This window comes from Phocoena phocoena, chromosome 10, assembly GCF_963924675.1.
Source record: "Phocoena phocoena chromosome 10, mPhoPho1.1, whole genome shotgun sequence".
NCBI classification, from domain to species: Eukaryota; Metazoa; Chordata; class Mammalia; order Artiodactyla; family Phocoenidae; genus Phocoena; species Phocoena phocoena.
Genome location: NC_089228.1, coordinates 30,824,432 through 30,845,615, shown reverse-complemented (window position 1 = coordinate 30,845,615; position 21,184 = coordinate 30,824,432). Strand labels below are relative to the sequence as shown.

The following is a 21,184-nucleotide window of genomic DNA, read 5'->3' as shown; positions in this document are numbered from 1 at the left end:
AAACAGCATGGTACTGGCACAAAAACAAATATAGATCAATGGAACATGATAGAAAGCCCAGAAATAAACCCACATACATATGGTCAACTAATCTACAACAAAGGAGGCAAGAATTTACAATGGCGAAAAGACATTAATAGTGCTGTGAAAACCGGACAGCTACATGTAAAAGAATGAAATTAGAATACTCCCTAATACCATACACAAAAATAAACTCAAAATGCATTAAAGACCTAAAGGTAAGACTAGATACTATAACTCTTACAGGAAAACATAGGCAGAACACTCTTTGACATAAATCATAGCAATATCTTTTTCAATCCGTCTTTTAGAGTAACGACAATAAAAACAAAAACAAACAAATGGGACCTAATTAAAGTTAAAAGCTTTTGCACAACAAAGCAAACCATAAACAAAACGAAAAGACAACCCACAGAATGGGAGAAAACATTTGCAAACGATGCAACTGACAAGGGATTAATCTCCAGAATTTACAAACAGCCCATGCAGCTCAATATCAGAAAAACAAACGAGCCAATCAAAAAATGGGCAGAAGACATAAATAGACATTTCTCCAAAGAAAACACAGATTGCCAAGAGGCACATGGCTCTTCTGATGACCCTGGAGGTCCTACAGCTCCTCCCCAGAGGCTCCACACATGTCAGCCCAGTGCCAGACAAGGCTCAGCTAGGATCACTTAATTTCTCCCAGGGTGAGTTCATCAGGCCACTGGGGCTGATGAACTATGTGGCTAATGCTAGGGTGGCAACTTTGAAATGAAACACTGGCGCCCTGCTGGCCACAGGAGAGCAATAAGGAGAGACAGAAGGGAAGTGGTGCTGATGGAGACCCAGGTCCCAGTTCATCCTGAGGATGGCTGTGGGACCCTAAGCTAAGGCTTGTGTCCCCTTCATCTGCCTTTCCCCTGCCCTGGTGGTTCTGGTTTTGTCTTTGATGGCATCAATTATAACAAATGACACATGAGGCAGTAAAGCAAAGTGGTTTAGGCAGATGTTTTGGAGGCGCCAGACTGTGTTTGGATCATCATGGTACCCCCTTCCTAGCTGTGTGACATTGGGCAAATAGCTTAACCTCTCTGAGCCCCTTTACAGTGGGAATAATGGTAGAATCTATTCACGGGGCTGTTTGGAGGGTGAAATGATATAATGTGCAAGATATGGTTAGCCCAGTGCCTGGCAGTGATACTCCTCCTGTCCTGAGGGGACCTGTGCTGAGCACTTGGCATTTGATGAAGGCTCACTCACTTGCATCTGGATCTCACAATCACCCCAGGAGGCAGCCAGTGGTAGTTTTATTATTCCCATTTTCTAAATGAGAAAACTGAGGCTCAGAGAGGCCAAGATACTTGTCCAAAGATACACAAAATAAATGGCAAAGCTAGAACCTTTAGACCCCAGATTCAGTGCTCTTTCTACCACTCCACTGTCTTCTAGGTGCAATGCGTCTTTCAGTCAACAAAGCAGGTTTACATCCCTTTTCACTCTCTGTACACTTGAGAAACCCCAATAAAGAGGCAGTGTGAGCCCATTATACAGATGAGAAAATGGAAGGCGGTAACTGAAGTACTCCTTGCCCTCTCACTGGGGAGCCCCAGCCGGGCCCCAGCTGCTTTGGGTTTAAGCCAGAATCCACAGGCCTGTCTGCCCATGGCTGGTTTTTGTTAGGAGGGGGCCCAGCTGATGGTGTTTCCTCCCAAGGGTGTTGGTCAAAGTCTTCATTCCTCTGCCCTCCCTCCCCCTGCCCTTGTTCCTTATTACTGTTCAAGCTGCTGTGTTTAGAACACAACCAGGGATCTTCTTGGTTCAACATTTCATGGGGTGGAGGGGCAGAGGAGACGAGATCCTTTTAAAATAACTACTGACCAAAGAAAAGAGGCATTCAGTAAAAGTGACAAGCGTGGCCACAGGATTTCCTAACCCTTCTTGCTTTTTTCCTCCCAGTGGGGAAAGTACCCATTTGTATTTCACTGGCCAGCAACCAAAGAACGGGGTATCTGGGAACCTCCTCCCCATCTCCAGCTGCCTGTGGCCAATGCCTACAAGCCCCTGTCAGAGCTGCTTGTTCACTGGGATGCAACCTCCCCACACCATGAGAAACTGACTCGAGACAAACTTCCTGAACCTGTTGCCTTGGGTCCACTGTGACCTCCTAGTTTGAGAGAAGGTCTGGGTGGGCATTCAGGATTTCACGTCAATTCCATAGCAGAGTCCCAGGCTGGACATGGAAGGTCGCGAGCGAGGCTGGTGGGGAGTATTGTGCAGCTAGCCAGGGACCGGTGTCAGCAGGTCAGATATTCGTGCTGGCCCACCAGTGGCATGATGCCAGCCACTCCACTTGGCAAATGCCTCCAGGGGGAGATCCCGGCAGGACTTAGCACCAACAGAGCTAAGAGCCACTCAGGACCCAAGCTGACCAGAGACACAGGTACTGGGGCTGGCTCACAACTGGGAAACCACTGGGTTTGGTAGCAGTTCAAAAAAGTGACACACCCAATCCTATAACCTCTGATTTTTGGCCCAATACCAGCCTTGCCTCACACTGCAAAGTGCTAAAGCCAAATCCACCAGGAAGGCAAGCAGGTAACACGTTGCCGTGCACTCACCATGTGCCACGTACTGTGCTCAGCATTGTAGCCATATTTCATGAAATCCTTACAATAGACTGAGGAGATGGGTACTCTTGAGACCCCTTTTTACAGATGAAGAAGCTGAGGCTCCAAGGGGTCATGTAATTTTCCCAGATCCCACAGCCGGCAAATAAAGGCTCTAGAGTCTGAGCCAAGCTGTTTGACCAGTTTTCTCTCCACTGTGCCACCCGCAACACTCTGGCATTTTATCTATCAGTTCTTAAGAGAATTACAACTGCTATACTGTATGAAGATAGACTTAGGTGAGGTCACATCATGCATGAGTTCAGAGTCATCTGAGCATTTAGAAGAAAGAGATCAACCAGAATGGTGGGCTGCATCTGGGCACTCCCTGCACTTCATCTCCTATCCTTTTCCCAAACCCAGGGTGCCAGGGGGCACCACCAAGTCATTTTACAGAGAGAGGACATAGCACAGGTACCTGGGCTCAAAGAGCTCTGCTCCCCTGACAGCCCACCTGGTGCTCCGAGGCTGCCCTCCATCCCCCACACCTCCTCCCTGCACTGCACCCAGCTCAGCAGCAGGTGGAAAAGAAAAGAAACCGTCTTACTTCTCAGCTGTGCCTGTGCCATTGGGAAGGGAACTCGAGCGCAGTGTTGCTGGGTCCTCACTCCACCAGAGTTCCAGACTAGCAAGGAGGGCCGCCTCCAAGGGCGGTTCCTAAAGCCCTGGGGATGAAACGTGCCACCAAGTGAGGCAGCTCCACATTCCTGTTTATTCTGGTATCAATAAAAAGGAACTGTTACTATAGTAACGGGTATTGCATTTGGTACTTGGCCACTTCCCCGATGTGGAACACCGTGTCCAGGCCACATGCCGGGGAGGCACAAATAAATACTGATTTTGTCAGACTGTTGGGGAATAAGAACACGCCAAGCTTTGTTCTGAGCGACCTAGCTCATGTAGAGGCATTTCCCTTGTTTCTAATGGGAGAGTCAGCAAGAATGCATTCTGGTATTTCCCTGATGGAGAGGGAGCCAGGCTTCCTGCTGCAGTGTTCAACTCTTCAGGAGAAAATGGCTCTCAGTGCAAAAGGAGGGGAAACTATGCTGGGTCAGGTCCAGGGCATCCACTTATGGGCCAGAAACTCCATCCATGTTATTTACACGTTACCCTGAACTTCATCTGAACATCAGACAGGAGCCAACAGGACGTTGCACAGGAGACAGCGGGGCAGTAGAAGCTGACCGGCTCTGGGCCAGGCCGGTCCTCGTGTAATTCCCTGCTCGGCTTGGGCACCAGCCCCTTTGGCAGCCAGTTAACACCCCTGAGCCTTGGTTTCTGTGTTTGTCAAATGTGGAGAACAGGGTGATTGAGAGGAAACACAGATGATATGACATTTGTGAAAGCATGTAGTCAATGCTCAGCAAGTAGGACTCTTCCTACAGAGAGAGCTGGACTCAATGTGATCAGAGGGCAGGGCCCCAGCATGCAGCACTGTGCTTGGCAGAATCTGTGTTCCATAGATCTTGGTTCAATGAGTCAATGTGTGAGTCTGAAAATAAAGAACGTGTGTAGATGCTGAAGGCCAACATGGGTACTTACAGATAACAAAGGCATTCTCCTAATTTCAGGATCAGTGTTCACCTGAAAATGTGGAAGTGTTTTCTGGCTTTTGCTGTCATTCTTAATCCTCTAGCAAGGAAGCTGGCATCTACCAGTTAAACTTGGCCCTTTTCCCACCTTTACTGCCTCGTGAAGAGTCTTGGTTGGCTGGGAAGTGATTAGGCCCAGGACATACATCAAGTATGAATGCAGGCATTAAAAATGCAATTTTGCTTCTATAAATATATTAGCAAACTGAATTCAACAACACATAAAAAGGACCATACACCATTATCAAGCTGGATTCATTCCAGAGTCACAAGGATGGTTCAACATACACAAATCCATCAATGTGGTACGCCATATCAACGAAAGACAAAAGCCATATGATCATTTCAATAGATGCAGAAAAAGCATTTGATAAAATTGAACATCCATTCATGGTAAAAACTCTCGCCGAAGTGGGTATAGAGGGAACATATCTCAATAATAAAAGCCATTTATGACAAACCCACAGCCAATATAATACTCAACAGTGAAAAGCTGAAAGCTTTCCCATTAAATTCTGGAACAAGAGAAGGATGCCCACTCTCACCACTTCTATTCAACACAGTATTGGAAGTTCTAGCCATGACACTGTGATGAGAAAAAGAAATAAAAGGTATTCAAATCAGAAGGGAAGAGATAAAATTGTCATTATATGCAGATGACATGATACTCTATATAGAAAACCCTAAATACTCCACACCAAAACTATTAGAACTGATAAATGAATTCATCAAGGTAACAGGATACAAGGTTAACATACAGAAACCTGTTGAATTTCTTTACACTAACAATGAAATATCAGAAAGGGAAAGATTAAAAAAATCTAATTTAAAATCGCATAAAATAAAAAGAGACCTGGGAACAAACCTAACCAAGGAGGTGAAAGACTTATAGGCTTAGAACTATAAAACATTAATAAAGGGAATCAAGATGATTCAAAGAAATGGAAATATGTCCCATGCTCTTGGATTAGAATTAATATTCTTAAAATGTCCATACTACCCAAAGCGATCTACAGATTTTTTTTTTCTATTTTTTAGCTGCACTGCATATGAGGGATCTTAGTTCCCTGACCAGGGATTGACCCCATGCCCCCTGCAGTGAAAGTGCAGAGTCTTAACCACTGGACCACCAGGGAAGTCCAGCAGTCTACAGATTTGATGTGATCCATATCAAATTACCCATGACATTTTTCACAGAACAAGAACAAATAATCCTAAAATGTATATGAAACAGCAAAAGACCCAGAATTGCCAAAACACTCCTGAGGAAAAAGAACAAAGCTGGAGGCATAACTCTCCCAATACTACAAAGCTGCAATAATCAAAACAGCATGGTATTGGCACAAAAACAGACATATGGATCAATGGAACAGAATAGAGAGCCCAGAAATAAACCCACACACCTATGGACAATTAATCTTCAACAAAAGAGGCAAGAATATACAATGCGGAGATGACAGTCTCTTCAGCAAGTGGTGTTGGGATAGCTGGACAGCCGCACGTAAAGCAATGAAGTTAGAACACTCCCTCACACCATGCACAAAAATAAACTCAAGCTTAAAGACTTAAACACGACGTGACACCATAAAACACCAAGAAACTCACAGAAAAAAAACAGACAAAATGTTCTCTGACATAAATTGTAGCAATATTTTCTTAGATTAGTCTCCTGAGGCAAAAAAAAGCAGAATCAAGATGGCACAGGAGTAGGACGTGGAGCTCATGTATTCCCACAGATACATCAAAATACATCTACAAGGGCTTCCCTGGTGGCACAGTGGTTGAGAATCCACCTGCCGATGCAGGGGACGCGGGTTCGTGCCCCGGTCCAGGAGGATCCCGCATGCCGCGGAGCAGCTGGGCCCGTGAGCCATGGCCGCTGAGCCTGTGCATCCAGAGCCTCTGCTCTGCAACGGGAGAGGCCACGGCAGTGAGAGGCCCCTGTACCGGGAAAAAAAAAAAAAAAAAACATCTAGAAGCAGAATGATTCGCACAGAACATCTACTGAATGCTGGCAGAAGATCTCTGACTTCCGAAAGGGCAAGAAAACCTCTATGTAACCAGGTAGGACAAAAGAAAAAAAGAAAGAAAAAAAAAAAAAGAGGGAAAGGAATCAGGATGGGACCTGTCCCCAGGGAGGGAGCTGAGAAGGAGGAAATGTTCCCACACCCTGGGAAGTCCCCTCACCAGCGGGGAGATCAACCTGGATGGAGGGGGAGCCTCAGAGGAGAGCACAGCAACCGGTTTGTGGAAGGCAAGATGGAGAGTGACCTGCACAGATGGTCAGTATCACTGCCCTGCACCCCGCAGCCTGAGACACTTGTCTGCCGCTGTGGGCAGGGTTTGGGTGCTGAAGCTTGGGCTTTGGAGGTCAGACTCAGGGACAGGACTGAGGTTGGCTGCATGGAGACAGCCTGAAGAGGCTGGAGTGTGGAAACTGAGGGTGCACTCGGAAGAAGCCTGGGCCCTCCAGAGAGGCAAGTCATCATGTTGGAGGGCATGTGAGAACAGGGGCAGGACTGCCATAGGAGCTTCTTTCCCTGTGATCACTCAGGCAATAGGACACTACCTACCTGAGCTCTGGAGGTGGGTGCAAGCTGCCACCACCCGTGTGGTGGGTTCCAGAGGTGGGCGTGGCCACGGCCGCTGCTAAGAGACCTGCAAGTGGGCTCTGGTCACTGTTCCTGCTGTCCTGGGAGGGCATGGGCTGCTGCCACCGCCACTAGAAGAGCCGGAGCAGGTGCTAGGAGACCCAGAAGCAGGCACTAGTCACTGCCCTTGCCGTCTGGGGAGTGTGCATGGGTGGCAAAGAGGCATCAACCACTGCCTCTGCTGTCTCAGGAGTGTGTGGGCCATCGTTACTGCTGGGAGACATGGGAGTGGGTGCCAGCTGCTGCCCCTACTGTCCCAGGGGCATGCAGGCCACTGACACCTCTGGGAGACCTGCACACAGGTGCCAATCACCACCTCCACTGTACAGGGAGTGTACATGGGGCCGCTGCACCTACACACCCCATATCAAGGGGATAACAGCCAGCACACACGGAGGAAAGAGGCATCAAGCATCCAAACTAAAAGCAGCCCCTCGATTCCAGACAAGATGGTGGAGTAGAAGGACTTGAGCTCACCTCCTCTCATGAAAACACCAAAATCACAACAAACTGCTGAACAACCATTGACGAAAAAGACTGGAACCTACCAGAACACATATGTTACATCCAAGGACAAAGAAGAAGCCACAATAAGACAGTAGAAGGGGCACTTTCGTGATATAATGAAATCCCATGCCTATCAGGTGGGCAACCCACAAACTGAAAAATAATTATATTTCAGAGGTTCACCCACAGGAGTGAGAGTTCTGAGCCCCATGTCAGGCTCCCCCAGCCTGAGGGTCTGGCATTGGGAGGAGGAGCCCCCAGAGCATTTGGCTTTGAAGGCCAACAGGACTTGAATGCAGGAGCTCCACAGGACTGGGGAAAACACAGACTCCACTCTCGGAGGGCGCACACAAGATTTTATGTGCACCGGGACCCAGCACAAAGCAGTGACTTCACTGGCCCCTGGGCTAGACCTACCTGTGGGTCTTGGAGTGTCTCTTGGGGAGGCGGGGGTTGGCTGTGGCTCACTGTGGGGGCAAGGACACTGGTGGCAGAGGCCAAAGGAATATTAATCAGCATGAGCTCTCCCAGAGGTTGCCATTTTGGCACTGAGACCTGGCCTCACCCAACAGCCTGCAGGCTCCAGTGTTGGGATGCCTCAGGCCAAACCACCAGCAGGGGGGTAACACAGCCCCACCCATCAGTAGACAGGCTGCTTAAAGTTGTACTGAGCTCACAGGCACCGCTAAACATACCCTTTGACACAGTCCTGCCCACAAGAGGGACAAAACCCAGCTCCACCCACCAGTGGGCAGGCACCAGTCCCTCCTACCAGGAAGCTTGCAGGAAGCCCCTGTGCCAACCTCACACACCAGGGGCCAGACACCAGCAGCAAGAGGAACTACGATCCTGCAGACTGGAAAGGAGACCCCCAACACAGAAAGTTTGACAAAATGAGACAGCAGAGAAATTATATATATATATATATATATATATATATATAGAGAGAGAGAGAGAGAGAGAGAGAGAGAGAGAGAGAGAGAGTGCTATATCAAAAGCTCATGGTAAAAAAAAAAAAACTCATGGTAAGCACAAACCAAAAATCTACAAGAGATACACACACAAAAAAAGAAAAAGCAATCCAAACACAACACTAAAGATAGTCATCAAATCACAAGAGAACAAAAGAGGAAGGAGAGAAAAAAGACCTACAAAAATAAATCCAGAACACTTAACAAAATGGCTATAAGAACATACATATCGATAATTACCTTAAATGTAAAGGCATTAAATGCTCCAACCAAAAGACGCAGACTAGCGGAATGGGTACAGAAACAAAACCTGTGTATATGCTGTCTACAACAGACCCACTTCATATCTAGGGACACATACAGACTAAAAGTGAGGGGATGGAAAAAGGTATTCCATGCAAATGGAAATCAAAAGAGAACTGGAGTAGCAACACTCATATCAGACAAAACAGACTTTAAAATAAAGACTGTTACATGAGACAAGGAAGGACACTACATATAACAGTTTGTAAACATATATGCACCCAATTTAGGAGCACCTCAATATATAAGGCAAATGCTAACAGCCATAAAAGGAGAAATTGACAGTAACACAATAATAGTGGGGGACTTTAATAACCCACTTACATCAATGAACAGATCATCCAGACAATCAATAAGGGCACATAGGCCTTAAATGACACATTAGACCAGATGGACATAATTGATATTTATAGAACATTCCATCCAAAAGGTGAAGAATACACATTCTTCCCAAGTGCACATGGAACGATCTCCAGGACTGATCACATGCTGGGCCACAAAGCAAGTCTCAGTAAATTTAAGAAAACTGAACTCATATCAAGCATCTTTTCCAACCACAATGCTTTGAGATTAGAAATCAATTACAGGAAGAAAAACTGTAAAAAACACAAACACGTGGAGGCAAAACAACATGCTACTAAACAACCAATGGATCACTGAAGAAATAAAGAGGAAATAAAATACCTAGAGACAAATGAAAATGAAAGCATGATGATCCAAAACCTATGGGATGCAACAAAATCAGTTCTAAGAGGGAAGTTTATATCAATACAATCTTACCTCAGGAAATAAGAAAAATCTCAAACAAACAACCTAACCTTACACCTAAAGCAACTAAAGAAAGAACAAACAAAACCCAAAGTTAGTAGAAGGAAAGAAATCATAAACATCAGAGCGGAAATAAATGAAATAGAGATGAGGAAAACAATAGAAAAGATCAATGAAACCAAAAGCTGGTTCTTTGAGAAGATAAAGAAAATTGATAAACTTTCAGCCAGACTCATCAAGAAAAAAAGGGAGAAGACTCAAATCAATAAAATAGAAATCAATAAGGAGAAGTTACAACTGACACCACAGAAATACAAAGGATCATAAGGGACTACTACAAGCAACTATATGCCAATAAAATGGACAACCTAGAAGAAATGGACAAATTCTTAGAAAGGTACAACCTTCCAAGACTGAACCAGGAAGAAATAGAAAATATGAACAGACCAATCACAAGTACTGAACTTGAAACAGTGACTTACAAACTTCCAACAAACAAAATCCAGGACCAGGTGGCTTCATCACAGGCCAATTCTATCAAACATTTAGAGAATAGTTAACACCTATCCTTCTAAAACTCTTCCAAAACAATTGCAGAGGAACACTACCAAACTCATTCTATGAGGCCACCATCACCCTGATAGCAAAACCACACAAAGGTATCACTGATGAACATACACTCAAGAATCCTCAACAAATACTAGCAAACCAAATCCAACAACACATTAAAAGGATCATACACCATGATCAAGTGGGATTTATCCCAGGGTTGCAAGGATTCTTCAATATCTGAAAATCAATCAGTGTGGTACATACACCACATTAAGAAACTGAAGAATAAAAACCGTATGATCATCTCAATAGATGCAGAAAAAGCTTTTGACAAAATTCAACACCCATTAATGATAAAAAAAAAAGTTGGAATAGAGGGAAGTTACCTCAACATAATAAAGGCCATATATGACAGACCCACAGCTAACATCATTCTCATTGGTGGAAAGCTGAAAGCATTTCCTCTAAGGTCAGGAACAAGGCAAGGATGTCCACTGTCACCACATTTATTCAACATAGTTTTGGAAGTCCTAGCCGTGGCAATCAGAGAAGAAAAAGAAACAAAAGGAATCCAAAATGGAAAAGAAGAAATACAACTGCCACTGTTTGCAGATGACATGATACTATTTACTATTTAGAAAATCCTAAAGATGCTACCAGAAAAGTATTAGAGCTCATCAATGAATTTGGTAAAGTTGCAGGGTACAAAATTAATACACAGAAATCTCTTGCATTCCTATACAGTAACAACAGAAGATCAGAAAGAGAAATTAAGGAAACAATCCCATTTACAATCACATCAAAAAGAATAAAATACCCAGGAATAAAGCTACCTAAGGAGACAAAAGACCTGTACTCTGAAAACTATATGACATTGATGAAAGAAATCAAAGATGACACAAATAGATGGAAGGATATCCTGTGTTTTTGGATTGGAAGACTCAATATTGTCAAAATGACTATACTACCCAAGGCAGTCTACAGATTTGGTGCAATCCCTATCAAATTACCAATGGCATTTTTCAGAGAACTAGAACAAAAATTTTTTTAATTTATATGGAAACACAAAAGATCCTGAATAGCCTAAGCAATCCTGAGAAAGAAAAATGAAGCTGGAGGAATCAGACTCCCTGACTTCAGACTATACCACAGAGCTACAATTATCAAAACTGTATGGTACTGGCAAAAACCCCAGAAATGTAGATCAGTGGAACAGGACAGAAAGCCCAGAAATAAGCCCCATGCACCTATGGTCAATAAATCTACTTCAAAGGAGGCAAGAATATACAGTGGAGAAAAGACAGTCTCTTCAACAAGTGCTGCTGGGAAAACTGGACAGCTACATGAAAAGATTGAAATTAGAACATAACACCATACACAAAAATAAACTCAAAATGGATCAAAGACCTAAATGTAAGGCTGGATACTATCAAACTCTTAGAGGAAAACATAGGCAGAACACTCTTTGCCAGAAATCACAGCAATATCATTTTTGATCCACCTCCTGGAGTAATGACAATAAAAACAAAAATAAACAAATGGGACCTAATTAAACTTAAAAGCTTCTGCACAGCAAAGGAAACCATAAACAAAATGAAAAAGACAACCCACAGAATGGGAGAAAATATTTGCAAACAAAGCAACCAACAAGGTATTAGTCTCCAAAATATACAAACAGTTCATGCAGCTCTATGTCAAAAAAACAAACAACCTGATCATAAAATGGGCAGAAGATCTCAGTAGACATTTCTCCGAAAAAGATATACAGATGGCCAAAAAGCACATGAAAAGATGCTCAACATCACTAATTTTTAGAGAAACGCAAATCAAAACTACAATGAGGTATCACTTCACACCGGTCAGAGTGGCCACCATCAAAAAGTCTACAAACAATAAATGCTGGAGAGGGTGTGGAGAAAAGGAAACCCTCCTACACTGTTGTGGGGAATGTAAATTGGTACAACCACTATGGAGAACAGTATGGCAGTTCCTTAAAAAACTAAATATAGAAATACCATATGATCTAGCAATCCCACTCCTGGGCGTACATCCGCAGAAAACCACAATTCAAAAAGATACATGCACCCCAGTGTTCACTGCAGCACTATTTATAGCAGCTGAGACATGGAAACAACCTAAATGTCCATCAACAGAGAAATGGATAAAGAAGATGTGGTACATATGGACAATGGAATACTACCCAGCCATAAAAAAAGAATGAAATAATACCATTTGCAGGAACATGGATGGACCTAGAGATTGTCATACTGAGTGAAGTAAGTCAGACACAGAAAGACAAATATATGATACCACTTATATGTGGAATCTAAGAAAAAGGGTACAAACAAACTTATATACAAAACAGAAGTAGAGTCACAAATGTAGAAAACAAACTTATGATTACTAGGGGATGGGGGTGGGAGGGATAAACTGGGAGATTGGGATTGACATATACACACTACTATACATAAAATAGATAATTAATAAGAACCTGCTGTATAGCACAGGGAACTCTTCTCAATAGTCTGTGATGGCCTATATGGGAAAAGAATCTAAGAAAAAAAAAAGAGTGGATATATGTATATGTATAACTGATTCACTTTGCTGTACACCCGAAAGTAACACAACATTGCAAATCATCTGTACTCCAATAAAAATTAAAAAAAAAAAAAAGTGAAATGTTGCCATTTGCAGCCACATCGATGGTCCTAGAGATTATCATACTAAGTGAAGTAAGTCAGACAGGGAAGGAGCAGTATTATATTTGGGTTGGCCAAAAAGTTCATTTGGGTTTTTCCTATGATGTTACAGAAAACCCAAATGAGCTTTTTGGGCAACCCAATATTGTTGGGTTAAATGTGGAATCTAAAAAGTAATACAAATGGACTTATTTACATAACAAACAGACTCACAGACACAGAAAATTATGGTTACCAAAGAATGAGGTGGGGTGGGGGGACAAATTAGGAGTATGGGATTAAAAGATACATCCTACTATATTTAAAATGGATAAACAATAAGGATTTACTGTATAGCACATGGAACTACATTCAATATCTTATAATAACTTATAATGGAAAAGAATCTGAAAAAGAATAGATTTATGTGTACATGTATTCAGCCATGTTATATATATAACCGAATCACTTTGCTGTACACCTAAAACTAACACAGTATTGTAAATAAACTCTAAAAATGCAGTTTTGATCCTCTTTGGCCTATGTTATTCATTTAACCAACATTTATTGAGTACCTACTGTGTTCCTGGCACTGTTCCCAGTGTAAATGAGACAGTATCCCTGTGCTCAGGTAACCTACTTTCAAGATGGGGTTCAGACAAAAAAATAAGGAGACAGACAAGAAAATGTAGAGCTGCAATGAACACTGTGATGAAAGCAAGACTGGGCAAGGCGCAAGGGAGGGACTGGGAACTGAGGTAGGGTGGACAGTGGGGAGGCGACATTTTAGGGAGGCTGGAATGGTGAGGAGGAGAGCATTCCAGAGAGTGGGAAGAGCTAGTGGAAAGGCCCCAGCGAGGGAAGGAGCTGGGCATGATGGAAGGAGGCCGGTGGGGTGGAGTGCGGGGTATGAGGGAGATAGAAGGAAGAAGGGGCAGGCAGGTCTGCATGACCTGGGAGCTGTGGCCAAGCCCCCCATTCTGGAGCCACTTCAATTTGCAGGGTCCCAAATCCTCGAGTTGTTTCTCCTTCCTAATTGTTTCTCTTAAGGTACTTTGAGTGGTGCCTCCCGCAGCTCCCCATCGTGCTGTGGCTTAACTTCACTGAATTCTGATGGTGGAAGACCGCAACCAGATTCTTGTCAAGCACTCTTCACTGCCTCTGGTCCCCACCCACGTGTTGTCCTGCTGTGCAAATGACTAGTACTTGGGGCATGTCCCAGGGCCCACAGTGGCTTGTCTGAACCAATCCCAGTGTCCTCTGACAGGTGGAGGAACAAGATAGATCCTTGGGCGGGAGGACTCTGCTCACCACCTGAGGCAGACAGACCCCACAGTCCCTCTCACTCCAGAGAAGCAGACTCTCAGTCCTCATACCAGCCATGTCCTCCATCCCCACTTTGTGTTCCCTTTCTTGGAAGATTCTGATGGCAGCCCCAGAGCAATTGAGAGCCAAGGAGAGCTGGGCAGGAATCCCGCAAGGTTGGGTGCCATTTTCCCCAGGCAGCTGGGACTCACTGTCCTTCTTCCACTAAAGCTCTTCTCATGGTCCAACCTGTGCACAAACCCACCAGCCTCACCCACCAGACCACCAGCCTGAGGGCCGGGGCCTCACCTTATTCCTCTTAGTATTTCTGTCCCAGTAGCAAGGTGCTCAATAACTAGTATTGACTTGCAGACACCAAAGATGTTGATGTCCCTGAGCTTGTGGCAGCACCATCTTGCTGTGTCTGTGCACGTGTGTGAGCACGTGTGTGTGCATGTAACTGTATATGAGGTCAAGCCACCATTTCTCAAGCCATACCCCATCAGTAAGAAATTATGCTACGGCCCATAATGGGATGCCATCAATAGCACATCTATTTATTACCCTAAAAAGATGTCTTCTACATGTTTGGTGAAAAATCAAAGAGCAAAATCATATATAGTCTGATTCCTCTACCCTTTTTTTCCAAGATAAAAAAGTTAGTATATGCATAGAGAACCAATCTGGAGGCGTATACACTGAACTGTTAATGGAAGTCAGTTCTAGACCAACGTATCTCAAATGTCATTACTAGCCTGCAGTCGGAATGAGGGTTAAAATGGAATTACTGGGTCATGTTTCTGGATCACTGTATTAGAATCTATGAGGGAGGGGCCTAGGAGTCTGGAATTTTAACATGTCCCCAGGGGATCTGCTTACATTTAGCACCACTATTCTACAGCAGAAAATTACAGGTCCTTATCCTTTATCTCAATATTTCTGTAATGTTTTTAGCTTTAAAAAAAAAAAGCATATAATTTCTTTTGTTATCGGAACAAAACAATAAAGGTGAAAAATATGGGAAAGAGCAACCTTTTCCAACTAACCATAGTTAAAAGTCATATCTGGTTCAGTCATGTACATTTTGCATATTGTAAAATAGAGGCCTTTTGGTCAAATGAGGCTTTTAAGAGTTTACTCCAGGTAATGGCCAAATTCAACCCCGGTTCCTGCCTCCTGCCTTGGTCTATGTGGCTTTTGACGGAGGCCCTCCCATTCTCCCATAAGGTAAGACTCTGGACTGCAGGGGCCTGAGGATCCGAATTTTTGCTCAGCCCCTGGAGGAATGAAAGGGGATCCTGGAGGCTGAGCACACCTGTCCCACACTCCCCTCCTGTCCCTCTGAAGTTTGTTTTCTTGGGAGCTAGAGCAGCTAAAAAGAAGGGGGTAGTGAAAACCAGGAGAGGCATTCATGCGTGGAAGCTGAGGAATTTTCCTGCAGCTATAGTGGGCTAGGGCTGCAGCTTGCATTTAAACTCCAAAAACCTCTTTTCCTTTAATTCCCCCCCCCCCCCCCGCCCCACCCTTTCTCCCAGCTGACAGACACCTGCAGCAGCTTATCTGGGCCTACAAACATCAGACACGAAGTTTCCATGGCAACTCCAAACTTACTCCTCAGCCCTGTATTCAGTCTAAATCTCCAAGGCCCCTTTTCAAGGCCTCAATGAGGTTTCTGAGAAGCCACCCACAAAATAGCCTTAGGATCCAACCTTCCCCCACCCCCAACATGCTCTTTTCAAAGGACATGGCAGGAGAAGCTGTACTGGCAAGAAAACTTGTCATGGGATCCGTGGAGAGATTATAAAAGGAATGAGCGTTGCCTTTACAACGAGTTTGAACCAGGAAGAATTTACCCGGTGGAGGGATTTCAAGCATGGAAACAGGAAAGTGCAAGGGAGTGGGGAAGAACCAAGAGTCTTATTTCAGAAAGCTGGCTCTCAACCCAGCTGCAGTCAGGCATGGTTAATCTGGTCTCTTAGCTGCAGAAGGACCCTGGGGTGCCCCCAACCTCCAGCATATTTTAATTCACTTGTAGCTAGACAAAATATGGACAGTAGATCGAGGCACGGGGAAAGGGATGTGAGTATGTGAGTGGGTGTGTGTAGAGGGGAACCTGGGCAGACCATGGCTTGTCAAGCCAAGCAAACTTCCATAATGCCTGGCAGTGGGCTTGCCAAATGTAGCTAACAAAAATGCGGCATGTCCATGCATGTAAATCAATGAAGTTAGAACACGCCCTCACACCATGCACAAAAATAAACTCAAAATGGCTTAAAGACTTAAACGTAAGACATGACACCGTAAAACTCCTAGAAGAGAGCATACGCAAAACATTCTCTGACACAAATCGTACCAATGTTTTCTTAGGTCAGTCTCGCAAAGCAATAGAAATAAAGACAAAACTAAACAAATGAGGGACCTAATTAAATTTAAAAGCTTTTGCACAGCAAAGGAAACCATAAAAAAAGGGAAAAACAACCTACAGAATGGGAGAAAATATTTGCCAGTGACGCAGCTGTCAAAGGCTTAATCTCCAAAATATACAAACAGCTCATACAACAACAAAAAAATAAACAACCCAATTGAAAAAAGGGCAGAAGATCTAAGACATTTCTCCAGAGAAGACATACAGATGGCCAGTAGGCGCATGAAAAGATGTGCAACGTCACTAATCATTAGAGAAATGCAAATCAAATCTACAATGAGGTATCACCTCACACCGGTCAGAATGGCCATCATCAAAAAGCCTACAAATAACAAATGCTGGAGAGGGTGTGGAGAAAAGGGAACCCTCTTGCACTGTTGGTGGGAATGTAAGTTGGTGCAGCTACTATGGAAAACAGTATGGAGGTTCCTCAGGAAACTAAAAATAGAACACCATATGATTCAGCAATCCCACTCCTGGGCATATATCCAAACAAAACTATAATTCAAAAAGATACATGCACCCCTATGTTCATAGCAGCACTATTCACAGTAGCCAGGACCTGGAAACAACCTAAATGTCCATCAACAGATGAATGGATAAAGAAGATGTGGTACATATATACAATGGAATACTACTTAGCCATGAAAAAGAACAAAATAACGCCATTTGCAGCATCACAGATGCAACTAGAGATGATCATACTAAGTGAAGTAAGTCAGAAAGAGACAGACAAATACCATATGATATCACTTATATGTGGAACCTAAAATATGACACAAATGAACCTATCTACAAAACAGAAACAGACTCACAGACATAGAGAACAGACTTGTGGTTGCCAAGTGGGAGGGGTGGAGAGAGAGGGATGGACTGGTAGTTTGGGGTTAGTAGATGCAAACTATTACATATAGAATGGATAAACAACAAGGTCCTACTGTATAGTACAGAGAACTATATCCAATCTCCTGGGATAAACCATAATGGAAAAGAATATAAAAAAGTGTATATATGGGTAAAAAAAAAGAAAAAAAACAGCATGTCCAGTTAAATTTGAACTTCAGATAAGCAACGAATAGTTTTTTAGCATAAGCATACCCATATAATATTTGAGACACACACTAAAATAACATTCATTGTGTATCTGAGATTCAAATTTAACTATTTTATCTGGCAACCCTACTTGGCAGGCAGCAGTAGAAGCTATGACCACCCTTCTGGGTGCAGAGAAGCACAGTTGCTGATGCCCACAGGCACCTGGGGAGGTGTCCCTCGGTCCATGCTGCAGAGAGATGCTTCCCTCCCTAGCAGGAACCTGGGCTGAGCTCCAGGTAGGAAACGAGCCTCAGGTGGACCTTTACTACAGCACTGCATAGCTTACCAGGCATGGCCAAGCATGAGTTATTCCCCAGAGGTGACCCTTCCATCTTAGTGGTTAAGAACATGGGCTCTGGTGTCAACCCAGATACCGATCCTGGCTCCACTGTTGGGTAGCTAGGTGACCTTCAACTTCCTGTTTCCTCGTCTCTAAAATGGGGCATTCTTTTGAGGAATAAAGGAGGTATGACATGGGAAGCCCTTCACACAGTGCCTGCCACAGTGTCAGTGTTCCAAAGTGGTAGCTGTTATCTCAGTAACCCATTTAAAAACAGTAAGATTTTTATGCAAGTGAAAAAAAATGGGATTAAAAATTAGAGTCAGTACAATCTCAGCAATGTGAACCACACAACCCCACACAAGTCTCGCATAGCAAAACTGGAAGGAGACCTCCCCTGATATTACCAGCGGCTGCTCATGGTTAGTGCGATGACGGGTAAGGCTTCCCCCTCTTCATTCTCCATTTTCCAAAACATTCATGATGAACATGTATTACTTTAATACTAAGAAATTATTTTAAAATAACTTGGAATGAAACATTTTCTCGAAGCATTATATTACTTGGTGCATGCTTCCAGGCTATTGTAAATGAACGTGGCTGCCGTCTTGGGTTTGATTCTATAATCCCATCCTTGGGGGCTTCTAAAAGAAGGAGGCTCTTGCCTCTTTCAATAAATGGCCCAGCTGGCTCCTCACCCCACTCTTACTTCTTGCTCTTCCTTGTGTGAGACAGCCAGAGTAGTGGCTCCAGAGGCACATGGCCCTGGGTTTGGATCTCAGCTCCACCCTTGACTGGCTGTGTGACCTCAGACAAGTCAAGTTACCTTCTGAGGCTCCGTTTCCTCATGTTTTAAAATAGAGGTTAATAGTACTTACCTCCCTGAGAGGAGGGACTTATCCATTTAATTTATCAGCACATCCCCGTGCCTCGCACTGGGCTTAGTGCATAATAGTGGTCAACAAATACTGGTTAAATGAATAAATGAATGAAGTTGATGAGAAGACAGATCTACAGTATTTGTCAGAGAGAGTGGCGATAGCTAGTGACCAGCAATCATTTGCCATTATTACTATTCTCAGAAGATGGGCAGACTTCGCATAGATGGACCAAAGTTTGAATGTGCTTTCTACACGTTAGTGGGATAGAAGAGTTCCTGTAGCAGGACCACGGGCATGCTGCTTAAGCTCTCTGAGCCTCAGTGTCGTCATCTATGAAATGGGGATGACAATCAGCAGTGACTTTGAAGGATTGTGAAGACTGAGTCAGTAGCACAGTGCAAGCGGTCCCTCCACGAGGCCCCAGTGACCAGCCTCTGCTGCCTTCCTGACTTACAGCTGTGTGTGGTACAGTTGCCGGGCAAACATGTGGCCCCTGGAACGACTCTGGTATGTCTGCTATTCTGGCTGTGTTGCGAGTGGAAAATGTGACTGTTTGAGTGAGCCTCACCGCTGCAGTTCCAGGTTAGAGGGAACACAGGATCTTCAGGTTAGAGATACCCTATTCTCATCTGAGTGAGAAGAAAGGAACTGGATAGTGACACCTAGGAAGAGTGTTTTGTAGGGACATTTCTGGAGTTGAGGTTTGAAATCAGCCTCTTCGAATTATAGAGCTCCTCGCTTTCTGCCTGCCCTGGCTCAGCCAAGATTTAAGATACCGCGCTCCAGGAAGGCGCCGCCAGTCCTGAAGTCTTGCCTAGACCGTGCTTTTGGACTTAGAGAACCGTTGTTTCAAAGCTCCCAAGCAGTAACTCCGCGGCGGGATCTCCCCGGGGCGGGGCCAACCTAAGGAAGAAACGCCAATCGGTCCCAGAGCCGACTACGTGCGGGCGGCGGGCGAGCGCCGCTCCTGCAGGCCCGCGGCAGCGGCTCCGGCTCGCCTAGCGCTTTCGGCTGCAGGGGTCAGTGGGCAGGACTACCGGGTGGGGTAGGTTCCTTGCCCAAGGCAGAGGTTAGCTTGCCTCGGGAGCCCAAGGCCCTTGACGTTTTCTAATCACACACCCCCAGCTGGCAGGGAGCCGGCAGGAGCCCGATTTTCACCCCCTCTGAACGTCTCTCTCCAAGCGCAGAGTCCGGAAGGAAACACCCCAGATGCTTACTGCGGGCATGATTTTTCTTCTTTCTACATCCCTGTACGGGCCAAATTATTTTCACACTGGCCCTATATAACTTTTGTTTCATTTTCCTAAATAAACAAGCTATTGTCCAGAGTAGAAAAGTAGTATGTGCTTACTGCAAATGAGTAAAAAGACAAATTAAAAAAACACTTATCCAACTCGCATCCTCGAAAACAATCACCAGGTGTTTCTTTCCAAATCGTTTTCTCCTTAAATGCATACCTATAGAAAACCCGTTCCTCACCTTCCTGTAACTTGTTCCCCCCTCGCCCTTTCCCCTCACTGGACATTGGAAGTCCTTCACCAGTGGGCTTGCGCTTCTTTACGCCCCACCGCGCGCGCTACCAGTCTTACCCATGTCCGTTCTCCCACGCCTACCAATGCCTCCTTCCCCCACTTTGTGTGAGTCTCTGCTTAAGGGGCTGGCCAGGAGGTGGAAGCTTGCGGGACTTATGTAGTCAGGGAACACTGAGTGTGCGTATGTGCGCGCGCACCGCAGGTGCATATAAAGGAATAAAGCAATATATCTAATAAGGGTAGATCCCCAAAAGGACGAATATAGGAAGGAAAGAAGAAAAAAAGTAATTAAAAAGAATGAAAGAACGGAGGATGGAAGGAAAGCAAAGGAGGAAAGCAGACCAGTAAAGAAGGACCGAGGCGCCCTGCTAGCCAGGGGCTGAGGGCAGTGCTCCCGCCATGACCTCCTCGCGCTCTCCCGGAGGCGGGGGGCCGGGTAGACTTGCCCCCACTTACCGGACCTGAGCAGCACGGCCCGGTAGAGGCCGGTGGCCTCGCTGGGCCCCCGGACCCGCTCGCTCAGCCTCTGCGCCATGCGCCGGTGCACGGGTCTGCGAAGCCGGCACTGCAGGCTGGGAGCGCACCGCGGAGTGCAGTCCCGGGTCGGAGCGCAGTCCCGGGTCGGAGCGCCTCCGTGACGGTGACGCTGCCCGAGAACCAAACCCCGCCGCGGATCAGGTTACAGTGGCTGCCAGAGGGCCAGGCCCAGAGGCGCCCGCGGGGGAGGGACAGGGGGCAGGGGCCAGGTAGGTATCCCTGCCCAGGCAGCAGACTGGGCACGGGTAAGCGTCTGGCATGAGGACTCCTAGCTTCAGGGTTCCAGGGCCAAGGTGAGAACCCGGTGTCCTGATTTCCAGCCTCGGTCTCCTACCTACTCTTCTCTATTTCCCTGGCCGCTGGCCTTGTTGAATGCTACAAGCGGGTGTGGGGTTCTGAAGTGCCACCCCTGGGATCAGGTCCAGCACCACTAAT

The 21,184-nt window shown here is 45.2% G+C and overlaps 1 protein-coding gene across 1 annotated transcript in view; it reads right to left on the bottom strand.

The window, feature by feature from the left end:
- FAM107A (family with sequence similarity 107 member A) overlaps positions 1 to 20,747 on the bottom strand; it is a 33,953-nt gene extending 13,206 nt beyond the window's left edge. Inside the window, exon 1 of the mRNA XM_065886113.1 lies at positions 20,669 to 20,747. Within this exon, the coding sequence (XP_065742185.1) occupies positions 20,669 to 20,747 (79 nt within the window). The remainder of the gene's footprint in view (positions 1 to 20,668) is intronic.
- Positions 20,748 to 21,184: the final 437 nt, after the last annotated feature.